We start from the raw sequence: 11261 nt of genomic DNA on the forward strand, positions 1-11261 counted from the left end.
TGGTTACTGGTAATTTGCCAAATGAGAATTGATTCACTTAGTTTTCATTAAAAAGATCGGCCTCTCAATATTCTGCGACCAGGACCTTAAATGCATCCTGGTCGAGGCCCATGGGATCTGCTAGGAGTTGGGCCGGTTGGCACCCCAAACTTTGGAAAGGCGGCGTCTCTGTGTTGCACCTGCTGGAATTGGATAGTCCAAATCTGGATCCGCGGCATCCGTAAGAATTGTTAAAAGAAACAGAGAAGACGGAAAATACAACGGAAATCGTTAATTATCTGCTGTCTCAAATTATTGATTAGTAGGTTTCCAAGTACTTGTCGTTTGCAAGTGAATCAGATTTTGGTGGCAATAAATCACCCCTGGCGGAGAACGCCACTAGAGCTTGAAGTAGCGAACTTGTGGCTATTCTTTTTCGTTTTCGTTTTCGGCTGCCTAGAGACGAAATGCCGTCGTAGCCACTTGTTTTTTATGGTCGGTTTGAAACCGTGCTTTTTAGCAATTGGCCTATCCGCCTTGAACAGTCTCTGCGAGTCGGCAGCGTGGTAACACGAGCAGCTGAATGGCAGCTTGTATCGCGAGGCCGTCGTCGTTCGCGCCCTCGGGCGGGACAGTGCTCAGGCCGCGGAGGAGTGCTGCTAACCGTGGAGGTTTCAACAGCAATTATGCAGGAAGGTCGAGTTTGGTGAGGGTGGTTGGTTCTTCCCAGGACGTTAGAAAGGAGAATGTTGTCATTGTGGGAGCCGGAATTGCTGGACTTGCCACTGCCTTGGCTCTTCAAAGGTCTCTCTCCCGCCCCCCCTCTCTCTCTCTCTCTTCCCCCTCCCCCAAAGCAGTTCATGTTTCTAATTTGGTGTTTGGATACTGGGGATTCGTCTCTCCTTGTGTCTCTATTCGCTTGTATTCGAGCATGTGGGCTGTTATATGCCTCAAGTGATGTGCACTGCCGTCCAAAGAAATTGAGTTTGTCTTCATTATCATGATAAAAGTGATTCGTAGGTGTATTTTTCTTCTCTTTTTCTTTGTTTGTTGCTCTTGCTTATTTTTCTCCCCTCGACTCAGGATAACAGATGATTCTTTGGTTTCGTTGGTAGTTCTTGAAATAGGGTCTGATTCATTTTCTGAATTTACAGGTTGGGTATCAGATCTTTGGTGTTGGAGCAGGGTGAGTCCCTTAGAACTGGTGGGACTTCCTTGACCCTCTTCAAGAATGGGTGGAAGGTTCTAGATGAACTGGGAGTTGCAGATAGTCTCAGAAGCCAGTTCACTGAGATTCGAGGGTAATGGTTCAAGAACATGTTTTCTTGATTCAATTCCATGGCTTTTCTACGTATTTCTCCTTTTCATGTTTTCTGATCTTCTAGGTAAACACAACCTTATCAGAATAATAAGCAGAAATAGCATGTGCTAGTGGTGACAGTTGTGAATGAATGATCAAAATTTAGATGAATAATGGATGATGTGATTTTATGTCGTAGGAACAATGCGTATTCTCATGAAATATCCTTTTCTTATGTGATATTTCAATGTGTACCGTTTCTCTCCTTCTGGTCCAGCTGTTGGATAAGCACAAGTCAAACTGGCATCTATAGTTACCACTTCAATTAAAGTGTTCTACTTCTTCACTATGGTGTGGCAGCAAGTGTGACATATGTGCGAGTGTGGATATGAAACTCTACTTTTTACAGTGTAACTTAGGTCATCTATGCTTAAATTCTTAGTCAAATTTTTTATTTGTATCAAAATTTGGTAAAAGGATTCCTATTTTGTTAACTCCTATATTTATCTGCTGGAAATTCTGTCCATACCCGAACTCAAATCCTAATGTTTCAATATGCACTGCTTGAAGTTGCTTTGGTTTTTCACGACAGATTCTAAAGGATAAATACCTCCCATTCCTATGTTCATTACCTTATGAAGCTAGTTTCAGTTTATTTGAAAATAGAAGTAGTTTTCATGATTATGAATATCGTTATTTCTAAACTATTTGATGGGATCAGGTAATTGCAGGATGGTTATTAAATCTGAAGAGGGCAGAGAACTGAGAAATTTTGACTTCCAGCATCTTGGGTAATTTTAATTCTTCTACAGTTAGTCTTGAACTTATTAAGAGAGAATAAGTTATATGAGTTCTATTGTCTCTTGCAGCTTATTGTTCTAAATGAGCTTTTCCTTTTATCGTGTTAGTTTCATGTTCTTTCATAACTGACATCATGAAATTTTATTCATTGCAGCCAAGAAGTACGTGGTGTGGAACGAAGGGTCCTTTTGGAAACTATGGCAAGTCAGTTGCCCTCAGATGCTGTATGTTATGCATCTCGTTTGCAAGCTATTCACAAAAATCATATGGGTGAAACCTCCCTTGAACTTGAGGATGGCACAAGATTAGCCACAAAGGTTGGTCCCACTCGACATGATGACAAGAACAGAAAGGATCTTGCTTAGCTCTGCATCTTTTTTGGTCTTGATGATTATTTCTATGGTTGTGCCAACATCTTCATCTTATTATCATCTAAAAGATGAACCTGAGAATATGAAGTAGCTTCATGCATGACACTTGTGGTTGTGCCCAGGCTTATATGGTATGCATGATCCAAGCACTCTAGGAAATATAGTTTGGATGTCCTCATGCTCTGCCTACCTGGTTCAAGTACCTTTCCGTGAGAGTGATAAACTCACGGAATCCAATTTCTTTTTTCCTAGAGTGAAATATCAAACTTCCAACCAATGAAGAGAGATATTGATATGAATCATTCAGAAACTAGTACTGTAGATTAGGCAATGAGTTCTCATGTCAGAAGTGACCAATTCTGCAAACTGAACTCCCCTAGCACTAAACAAATGCCTTGAAACAAAGGTCGACTTAGTTATATAACTCTCAGACTTCTGGCAACTTTTTCTTGTTCCTTTATACATGTAAATAAACTGTGTGGTTTTGGTATATGAATGAAATTGTTATACTCAAACTGCTGGACGATATTTATTTTAGCCACTGATACCGTCATTTTTTATTCCAAGGGGGTAAAAGTATGCATGTCAATGTATTGGTATATAATAGTTAATTTGCATTACATATTTATAAATTAGGGATTCTGATTTGTTTGCTTTTTTCTCCGGACGTATATCATGCTTGTGATAGCTTACGGTGCACCTCGTTATAATTTCATTTCCTTGAGTTTATTTGACTTTGTTTTATCAAGAAATATTTTGCCTTTCATTATATGGTAAGGAATAAGGGACATTTAACAAGATTACAGCAACGCTGATTGGTCAAAAAATAGAAAATAACTAGCACAGCCTGGCTGACAGTGCATCACTGTGTATGCGAGCTTTCTCATTCCACTCAAAGTTAAAGTTCCACAGATGCAAAAAGCATTGTTGTCCTGAAAAGAAGAGTTGTCAATGACAACTAGGAAAGCTGTCCCCTGCACCCAGTTCGTCTGTAAACTATAGCCCTATGTATCAATGCATTTATGATTAAACTAGTAATAATGCCATCTGAAGCTCTGAACTACATATTCTGATGACATATGCAACTTCTGGACAATACACCAATATCTGTAATATAACTTCTCACAGGTGTTAATTGGTTGTGATGGAGCACGCTCATCAGTGGCAAAATGGATGGGATTCTCAAACCCATCATATGTTGGACACTCTGCATATCGTGGCCTTGGGATGTATCCCAATGGTCAGCTATTTAATCCAAAAGTTCACTACATCTATGGGAGAGGCTTACGTGCTGGTTATGTTCCATTATCGCCCATGAAAGTATATTGGTTCATCTGCTTCAACAGCCCATCACCAGGTAGCTTGTTGAGTTTCTTTTTCTCATCCTTCTGTAGCTTCTACAATGGTGAGTCTGCAACTTAGGCTCAATTGCAACTTGAGTATGTTGACTCCGACCCTGCAGTCATGGTCTATGTGACATGGACATGACAGAGACAACAGAAAATGCTGTTTATGTTTAGCTTTTTGACTTACAAAGCCAACATAACATGGGAATGAATCTGCAGGTCTGGCTACAGTAATCATTTATTCTTTTTAATTTTCATCTGAACAAAATGAAACTCGTTAGCAGTATAGGAAAATAAAGCTAATGCACAATATAAGCTGTTTTAACGGCAAGATCTCACCACGAGAAAACAGAGAGCAAACCAAGTGATATATACAAAAAAAATAGGGAAATGTGGCCTCGGGGGTATGTTGTCTGTTGGTTTTAGTAATTTGGAACTTCCAGGTTGAAAAAATGGAACTGTAAACCGATCAGGAAAGCAGATCTTGGAAAAACGTCTGGCAATTGAATCAATTCAATGCAGTATGGTGCTGCATCAGGGAATAGAGGAGAAGTCGTTCCCAGACACTTGGAAAAACTAATGCCATATGATCGTAAAGTTTATAGTTTATACTTGTATTGGGTCAAGCCATGGAGACTGGGAGCCAGTTTGTTCTGTGTTTCTACAGGTCAAGTCTAGTCTCACGGGGCAGTTACACTTTGTGTCAAACCATAATCAAACACTGAAATAATCTATTTTTGTATCATTGTCTTGCGATAGATTTATTGACATTGTGGGTGTATTTTGTGCATGTTAATATTAACAGTCCCGAAGGTTAAGGATCCATTACTACTTAAGAAGGAAGCTTTGGATCTAGTTAAGAATTGGCCTGGAGAGTTGTTGGATGTGATAGAGAGAACTCCTGAAGACACAATTGTCAGGACACCACTGGCAGACCGGTGGCTATGGCCATTAATCAGCCCACAGGGCTCATCAGATGGAGTGGTGCTGGTTGGAGATGCATGGCATCCAATGACACCCAACTTGGGCCAAGGTGCGTGTTGTGCATTAGAAGATTCAATTGTTCTAGCAAGGAAGCTGGCAAGTGCCCTTGCGCATGGCGATGCAGGTTCTGCACATGTGAACGAAGCATTGCAGGCATACACCAATGAAAGATGGCGGCGTATTTTCCCGCTGACGTTGCGCGCCAACCTCGTCGGCTCGCTATTGCAGTGGGAGAATCAAGTGGTATGTGCCATTAGGAACAACATAGTCATTCCTAAGCTGGTGAAGCTGGAACCTTTGCTGGAGCACACAAATTATGACTGTGGGTCTCTGCAGACGACTGAAGGCCTGAATGCTGGCTAGTCTACAAGGCTCTGCTATACTGAGAAGTTTGCACCACGACAGTGGAATGTGCTTTTGTAGTACAAGCGTGTAAATCTTTCCTACGTATTTGGTACTATCATTGATCTGTAAGGGAACATATTTGTTATACGAAAGGGGTCTATGCAAAAAAAAAAAAAACAAGTCTATTTACAGGAAATCCACGCAATTTAAAAGTATAACCTGTTCCTTTAAATATCATTTTGAATGCGTTAAAATACTTCCTGCATTTGCCCATGCATTATCTGCTGATCTTATCACTATGTTTCTATAAATGTTGAGTCTCGATATCTACATTGGCTTTTTATTTAATTATTTATTTTGCAAGGAAGAAAATCTACGAGATATTCGCTCGACCGGATTTTATCGGAAACGAGATGTATCAGTATTACCTGGGAGGAAAGGCAGACAGATCTTGCCAGCTGTCCGCACCTCAAAAACGGCTCAAAACTACTCTAACTCATCACATAACATCCACCCTTGCCACTAAATTTTATTACATTAACGCCCTTCGCATGTTTAAGGGGGTTGGATTTGAGTTATCTATATATCCGTTTATCTATCACAGGAACGTGGGAATGTAAATGGATCGGATCGTTTTTTCCTGTATCGAATCCAATCTTCGACCTGTTTTTGGCACATATTTAGCTGTCACAAGTCCGACCCGTTTGCTAATATATCCAATTAGGCATGGTTATGCTGAAAATGCATGGGCACACCTAGGGCCTCATCAGGCCAGATTGTCATGAACCAACTTGGACCATGTCAAGCTCATAGTCGATGCTGAGTTTAGGTTCTAGCTAAAAGCAAAATATGTTGATGTAAACAAAAAAAAATACAAGTCAAAATGGTAGAATAAAAAAATGCAAACATGTAAGAAAACACAAAAAACATGGATTTAAGGGTATAATAGTGAAATGTGACTCGTATTAATGTGAAAAATATAAAATGTCTTGAGGAAGTAAGGATTAAAAGAATAGCGAGAATGAGTGAATTGAGAAGCGAAAGATTGATTGATAGGAAATTAAAGTTTTTTGTATGAAAAATATGAGTAATCTTTGCGTGATGGCGTTCTTGAAATTTCCTAGAGAATCCGTCTGATTCCAATCAGTGAAATGCGGCGGCAACGGACCGAGTTCGGCCTCCATGTTGTCGCCCGACGACTCAGGCTGACCGGACGTATTTCTTGCCAAAGCAAGTCCATCAGAATTCCGGTTCCCCGCCCCGTCTTCTCCGATGACGCCGGGGAGAGCGCACCACCACCTCCTCCTCCTTTCTTTCCTCGTCTTCGGTTCCTTCTCGGCTGTTTCCGGCGATACCAACTACATTCGTCACCGTCACCTCTCGCCTGCGTCCGCCCCCTTGCCGTCCCTCTTGACTTCCACCTCCTCCTCCGACGCGCCGTCCCGCCTCTTCGTCACATTTGTCCTCGTCGTCTTCTTCATGCTCGGTTTCATTTCCATCTACCTCTGCCGCCTCACCATCGACCTCGTCATCCTGTCGTCTCCGGGGCACCACGCCCAGGCGCACGGCAACCCCAGCAGCGACTCGGACGAGCCCTACGACGTCGGCCTCCACCCTAAGCTCATCGCCTCGTTCCCCATCTTCCCTTACTCTGCGGTGAAGGAAATCCGGCCAGACTCGCCAAACCTCGAGTGCGCGATATGCCTCTCCGAATTTGAAGGAGAAGACGTCTTCCGTCTGCTTCCAACCTGCGGTCACGGCTTCCATCCGGACTGCATCGACGGCTGGTTGGTCTCTCACTGCACCTGCCCTGTCTGCCGGTGCAACTTGAATTCCGACGTCGAGGTGCGGTCGACGATGCCGGTGTTTGCGGAGATACGGCACGGCGGGCGGCTGTCGTTCAAGGAGGAAGAAAGCAGGATGCTGATGCAGTTTCACTCTGCACGAAGCAGCGTCTTAGGTCCTGGTGCTGGTGGGCAGATGGCGGGGGGCAGTCGGCCGGAATCCTCTTCCTACCGACGATTTTCTGGCATGGTTGCGGGGAATTGTTTAGGCGATGAGGAAGCCGGCGTGCCTCATCGATAATGGCGCCGGGGAAGGTGCTCCAACCTGTGAATATTTTTGCCCTTTCTGTTTTCACGAGAAATTGTATCTGAAAGAGTTCAGATTTTGTTTATTGATATCGGACCGTTGATCCTCGACAACGGACGGCCGACAAAAAAAAAAAAAAAGAACTCCGATGACTCATATTTTTCAGGATAAACATAAAAGAGCGCTCTGAAGGATCATTTCTTGATCCGACGGTCCACTGTCACTGTAGTATTCACTATTAATTACATTATATTAGTTTATCGTTACACCCAGCATAAACAATCTTTTTTTAAAAAAGAAAGAGATTAGATATTTCTCCTGCTAAGTCAAAAGTGTTGTTGTTTTCTTAAACTCCATTTTTCTCTTCTATCATTTTCTCCACCTCCAAAGGTGAACGGGTTTGCAGATATTCCACAGATACAATATATCATGCGACTTAATGTCCCATCATTCATTGATGGCAATTACAGAGGCAGTATATTGTGATTTATTACACATTAACATGATTCAGTTCAACAAATACCATTTTTGATACAACACAGTGCAACGACGGGAAGGAAACAGTAGATGCTACAAATTAATAAGAAACCGAGCAACTAAGAATTGTTGCACACAAAACAAGCAAACACTTTGTTGATGAAGGTCTTGGATTTTGGCTTCTTGAGAACGTGGACGGTGACGATCTCCGATTCGTGCATCCCATTTTTCCGGCATTGATCATAGGCGTCCAGGAACACCTTCATGGCTCCTTGGACATACTCTACGGCCTGACCAACGGTCATGTCCTCCACCAACTTGTCCGGATAAGTGTCCTTCTTATGGTCGCCGTTCAGCTGGGCTGCCAGTTGCACCAACTCTTGCTGGAATTCGCTGAGCTTTGCATCTTCTTTCGCATCTTCCTTTCTCAGCTTTACCGGCACCGGAAGTGTTTCTGGACAGTGTGATCAAATTAAACATTTGCACCCCTCTTTATACACTTTTTACTATAAAAATTGAAGAAAATTATGTGCCATAAGCTTATATTTGAAAAAAGCTTTAACATTATATGGTAATGATATTGATATGTCTACATATATAATGTATGGCATATAATATCATGGTGACCTTATAATATGGAGGTTTCATGTAATTAGTGAAAGAGGAGGGACAAATTACCTGGGCAGTCATCCCTTGGAGTTGTTCTTGTGAGAACAAGGTGGTCGAAGGTTCCAGCCCAGGCGTCGCGCTTGGTCAAGAAGTCTTTGAGATTGAAAATCTTCTTGACTGTGGCAGGGATGGAGGAATGCTCGAACTCAGACGAAGGCTGTGGCCCCGTGGGTCCATGAACAACTGCCAGAACAAATTCCTTTTACTTTCCTCCTCATTAGAATATATAAAAGTGGATTCTCAAATCGGATCACTTTTCTCACCTTTTTGGTTAAAAATGCTTAAAACATGACAATCTTAGAAGCAAATAAACAAAAAAAGTTATTTTGTTAAGAAAAATGCACCCAATTAAGCATTGCACAGATGAAAGAAGAATCAGACTAATTAATGTTTGATATATATTGCTTATGAATAAGCATTAGAAGAAGGTAAAAGGACATATTAACAACAATATTGATTTCGAAATGCAAAAAACCACATGATTTTTACCATATAAAAAGTCTATATGACTAACAATTTCAAAGAATAGAATGCACAAAAAATTGATGCGCTGCGCAGATAGTCCATGTGACATGAACAGAAACCAAATAACCAATCTATGTTCACTGATAAAGAAAGTCATGATAAAGAGCAAAAAAGTTTCACTATAATTGATGCCCTAGAAAACCAAAGACTCGTCATCCCAGCTTAACTTTGGATATGTTGGTTGCAACTACCTCCCCTTGCTCAACAACTTCCTTTCCCTGAAATTCCTGCCAGAAGATGAATTTCAAAATCCAGAACTTACCAATTCCCTTCTCAATCCAAGGGGAGATCATGATGGTAGGGACGCGGACTCCGAGCCGGTCGAACCGGAAATTGTACGGCTCCTGCCCGACGATGTCGTCCGGGCTCGGCACGCCCCGGACCGGCGTGGGCACATGATCGTAGAAGCCACCATGCTCATCATAGGTGATGATGAAGAGGATTTCGTTCCATTGAGGGCTGGATCTCAATGCCTCGTACACTTCCTTCACAAATTTCTGCCCTTCCGCAACATCATGAGAGGGATGATCATCGTTTCCAGGCAGCAATTTGAGATCAAAGTACCTCTGCTCAACCACCACATAGTTTGGGAGCTTCCCCTCTTTGCAGTGCCTCTTGAAAGTTAGGTCGAACTGGTGAAACTTGGGTACGTACTTCAATTTCCTGAGGTTTCTATAGAAGAGGGTTGAGGGTGGGTACTGGTAGTAGATCCCGAAGTCGAATCCCGCCTCGTCCAACGACTCGAAGATTGTTCGCTGCGGGAGGCCCTCGACCAACTTCTTCGTCTCGTTGCTCATCATGCCATGCGACGTCCCCGAGTGCACGTACAACCGGTTCGGCTGCGTCGATGCCGGGACGGACGCGAACCACCGGTCGCAGACGGCAAACTCCGAGACGAGGGCCTTGTAGACCGGTACTGCATTGGGAAGAAACCCATTCATCACGGTCTCGGACATGCCCTTCTGCATCGACTCGGCCTGCTGGGCGAAGCCGTTCATCGGCGGCGGATCGGCTGAGAAATCGGTGTTGTTGCCGAAGACTTGCTCCCGGATGGCCTGGAAGGAGTGGCCGGGGTCGGGGTCGACGTACTCGGACTGGTCCCCGAAGTAGACCTTGGCCGAGTCGGGCTGGGTGGTGGAAAGTGGGTTCCATTCCTGGCCAGTGACCCCATTGATCTCTGGATTCAAGGACTTCATCCATCCAAGCATGTGATCAAAGGATCGGTTTTCCTGGACCAGGACGACGACGGTCTTTATTGGACATGGCGGACTAATTTCAGTAGACATTCTCTCTCTCTCTCTCTCTAGATCTCTGTGGCTCTGTAAGCTGCAAGACAATGAAGAAGATGAGTGGGATTTAAGGTTGGTGTCTTGGCAGAGAAGCACACGCATTGGAGAAGCTAAGTTGGGAGCATATTCCTGGATAAACTCTAACCTAACTGGCTTGAGGAATTTGGCTAAGTAGAGAAAGCAATATTATAAAAGGAATATGGAACGTACAGTTAATTAGCCAAATTTTATGCGATGAGAAATGACTTGTAGATCTGAGCTTCACCTAACTCAAATAAGCTGCAACATCTAAAAGAACAGCTAATCTGCACATGCACACACAGTTCATAGTATAGATTTATCTTTTAAATATCCAATGTTTTAGTTATTTCTTTCAATTGTTGCGTTTCAATGGACGCCATTTTGGCACTTTGTTAATGGAAGTAAATGTTTTACTTAGTTGGAACAGCGAGAGCGAACGCGAACTTTGACATGTGCCCGCTTGAAAATTAAACCAATATAAAATGACAAAATTAGGTTTCTAATTAGGTCAATTCTGCCAAAAAATATATATATATCTCAACTAAGCTACTGAGAAATATTGATTAAATAACTTGAGAAGGAACTCAACGACTACCAACTGAATAATGCATCGGGAATTACAAGAAGGTTGGACCCCATATTAATATCGTCATCTGGGTACTATATTGTCGATCTGTCATAAACCACCCCACAAGGTAGAGGCGTGCCTTCAACGCATTATGTCAGGATGCTCTTCATCTTATCAAAATCGTGCATGTAGAGAGTTTCGGTGATTACGAAAGGCCCCGAAGGACTTCCCCTGTTTGCTGGATTTCATTAGGGTTCGGAATATAGAAATCAAAATCAAGGGCCGAGCTAAAAATTTTTCATACGAAGTCTAATTATAATTTTAAAATTTTGACGAAATATAATTTTCAAAATTTTTATATAGAATAAATGATTTTTTTTTAAATTATATGTCTTTTCTTTTATAATATGAAGGGGGGGGGGGGGGGGCAAGGTCCCTACGGCTCCGCCTCCCCCCTTCGCGCCGCCCCTGATGAAAATAGTTGAACCCATAGAT

General features: G+C 42.5%; 3 protein-coding genes across 4 annotated transcripts; 2 read left to right on the top strand and 1 right to left on the bottom strand.

Annotated features, from left to right (window-relative positions):
- The first annotated feature begins 383 nt into the window (after window positions 1–383).
- Window positions 384–5339, top strand: LOC116253052 (monooxygenase 2). 2 transcript variants are annotated; one of them, XM_031627781.2, is made up of 6 exons: window positions 384–783; window positions 1134–1280; window positions 2011–2070; window positions 2235–2397; window positions 3580–3808; window positions 4603–5339. In XM_031627781.2, exons 1-6 carry the CDS (start codon window positions 563–565, stop codon window positions 5142–5144), a joined length of 1362 nt encoding a protein of 453 aa, XP_031483641.1. In that variant the 5' UTR covers window positions 384–562; the 3' UTR covers window positions 5145–5339. The 2 variants fall into 2 exon arrangements, with proteins under 2 accessions (XP_031483641.1, XP_031483642.1); XM_031627782.2 differs by having other exon boundaries at window positions 644–783; window positions 2001–2070.
- An 808-nt stretch (window positions 5340–6147) lies between these two features.
- Window positions 6148–7396, top strand: LOC116253662 (RING-H2 finger protein ATL29-like). Its single transcript, XM_031628597.2, has one exon. The coding sequence runs from the start codon at window positions 6399–6401 to the stop codon at window positions 7209–7211; it is 813 nt and encodes a 270-aa protein (XP_031484457.1). The 5' UTR covers window positions 6148–6398; the 3' UTR covers window positions 7212–7396.
- A 214-nt stretch (window positions 7397–7610) lies between these two features.
- Window positions 7611–10320, bottom strand: LOC116253661 (non-specific phospholipase C2-like). Its single transcript, XM_031628596.2, has 3 exons — window positions 9151–10320; window positions 8373–8546; window positions 7611–8148 (listed from the first exon to the last, which is right to left on the bottom strand). Exons 1-3 carry the CDS (start codon window positions 10277–10279, stop codon window positions 7814–7816), a joined length of 1638 nt encoding a protein of 545 aa, XP_031484456.1. The 5' UTR covers window positions 10280–10320; the 3' UTR covers window positions 7611–7813.
- Between the last annotated feature and the right edge of the window lie 941 nt (window positions 10321–11261).

The sequence above is a fragment of the Nymphaea colorata genome, chromosome 4, assembly GCF_008831285.2.
Source record: "Nymphaea colorata isolate Beijing-Zhang1983 chromosome 4, ASM883128v2, whole genome shotgun sequence".
Lineage (NCBI taxonomy): Eukaryota > Viridiplantae > Streptophyta > Magnoliopsida > Nymphaeales > Nymphaeaceae > Nymphaea > Nymphaea colorata.

Bases quoted from the DNA above. Each gene is read 5' to 3' on its own strand.
- LOC116253052 (XM_031627781.2), top strand. From the start codon at position 563: ATGGCAGCTTGTATCGCGAGGCCGTCGTCGTTCGCGCCCTCGGGCGGG. The intron at 1,281-2,010 runs GTAATGGTTCAA...AGGTAATTGCAG, and splicing joins CAGTTCACTGAGATTCGAGG to GATGGTTATTAAATCTGAAG. The intron at 2,071-2,234 runs GTAATTTTAATT...TATTCATTGCAG, and splicing joins TTTGACTTCCAGCATCTTGG to CCAAGAAGTACGTGGTGTGG.
- LOC116253662 (XM_031628597.2), top strand. From the start codon at position 6,399: ATGACGCCGGGGAGAGCGCACCACCACCTCCTCCTCCTTTCTTTCCTC.
- LOC116253661 (XM_031628596.2), bottom strand. From the start codon at position 10,279: ATGCGTGTGCTTCTCTGCCAAGACACCAACCTTAAATCCCACTCATCT. The intron at 8,547-9,150 runs GTAAGTTCTGGA...TTGTTCTGGCAG, and splicing joins TTGGATTGAGAAGGGAATTG to TTGTTCATGGACCCACGGGG. The intron at 8,149-8,372 runs GTAATTTGTCCC...CACACTGTCCAG, and splicing joins TCCAAGGGATGACTGCCCAG to AAACACTTCCGGTGCCGGTA.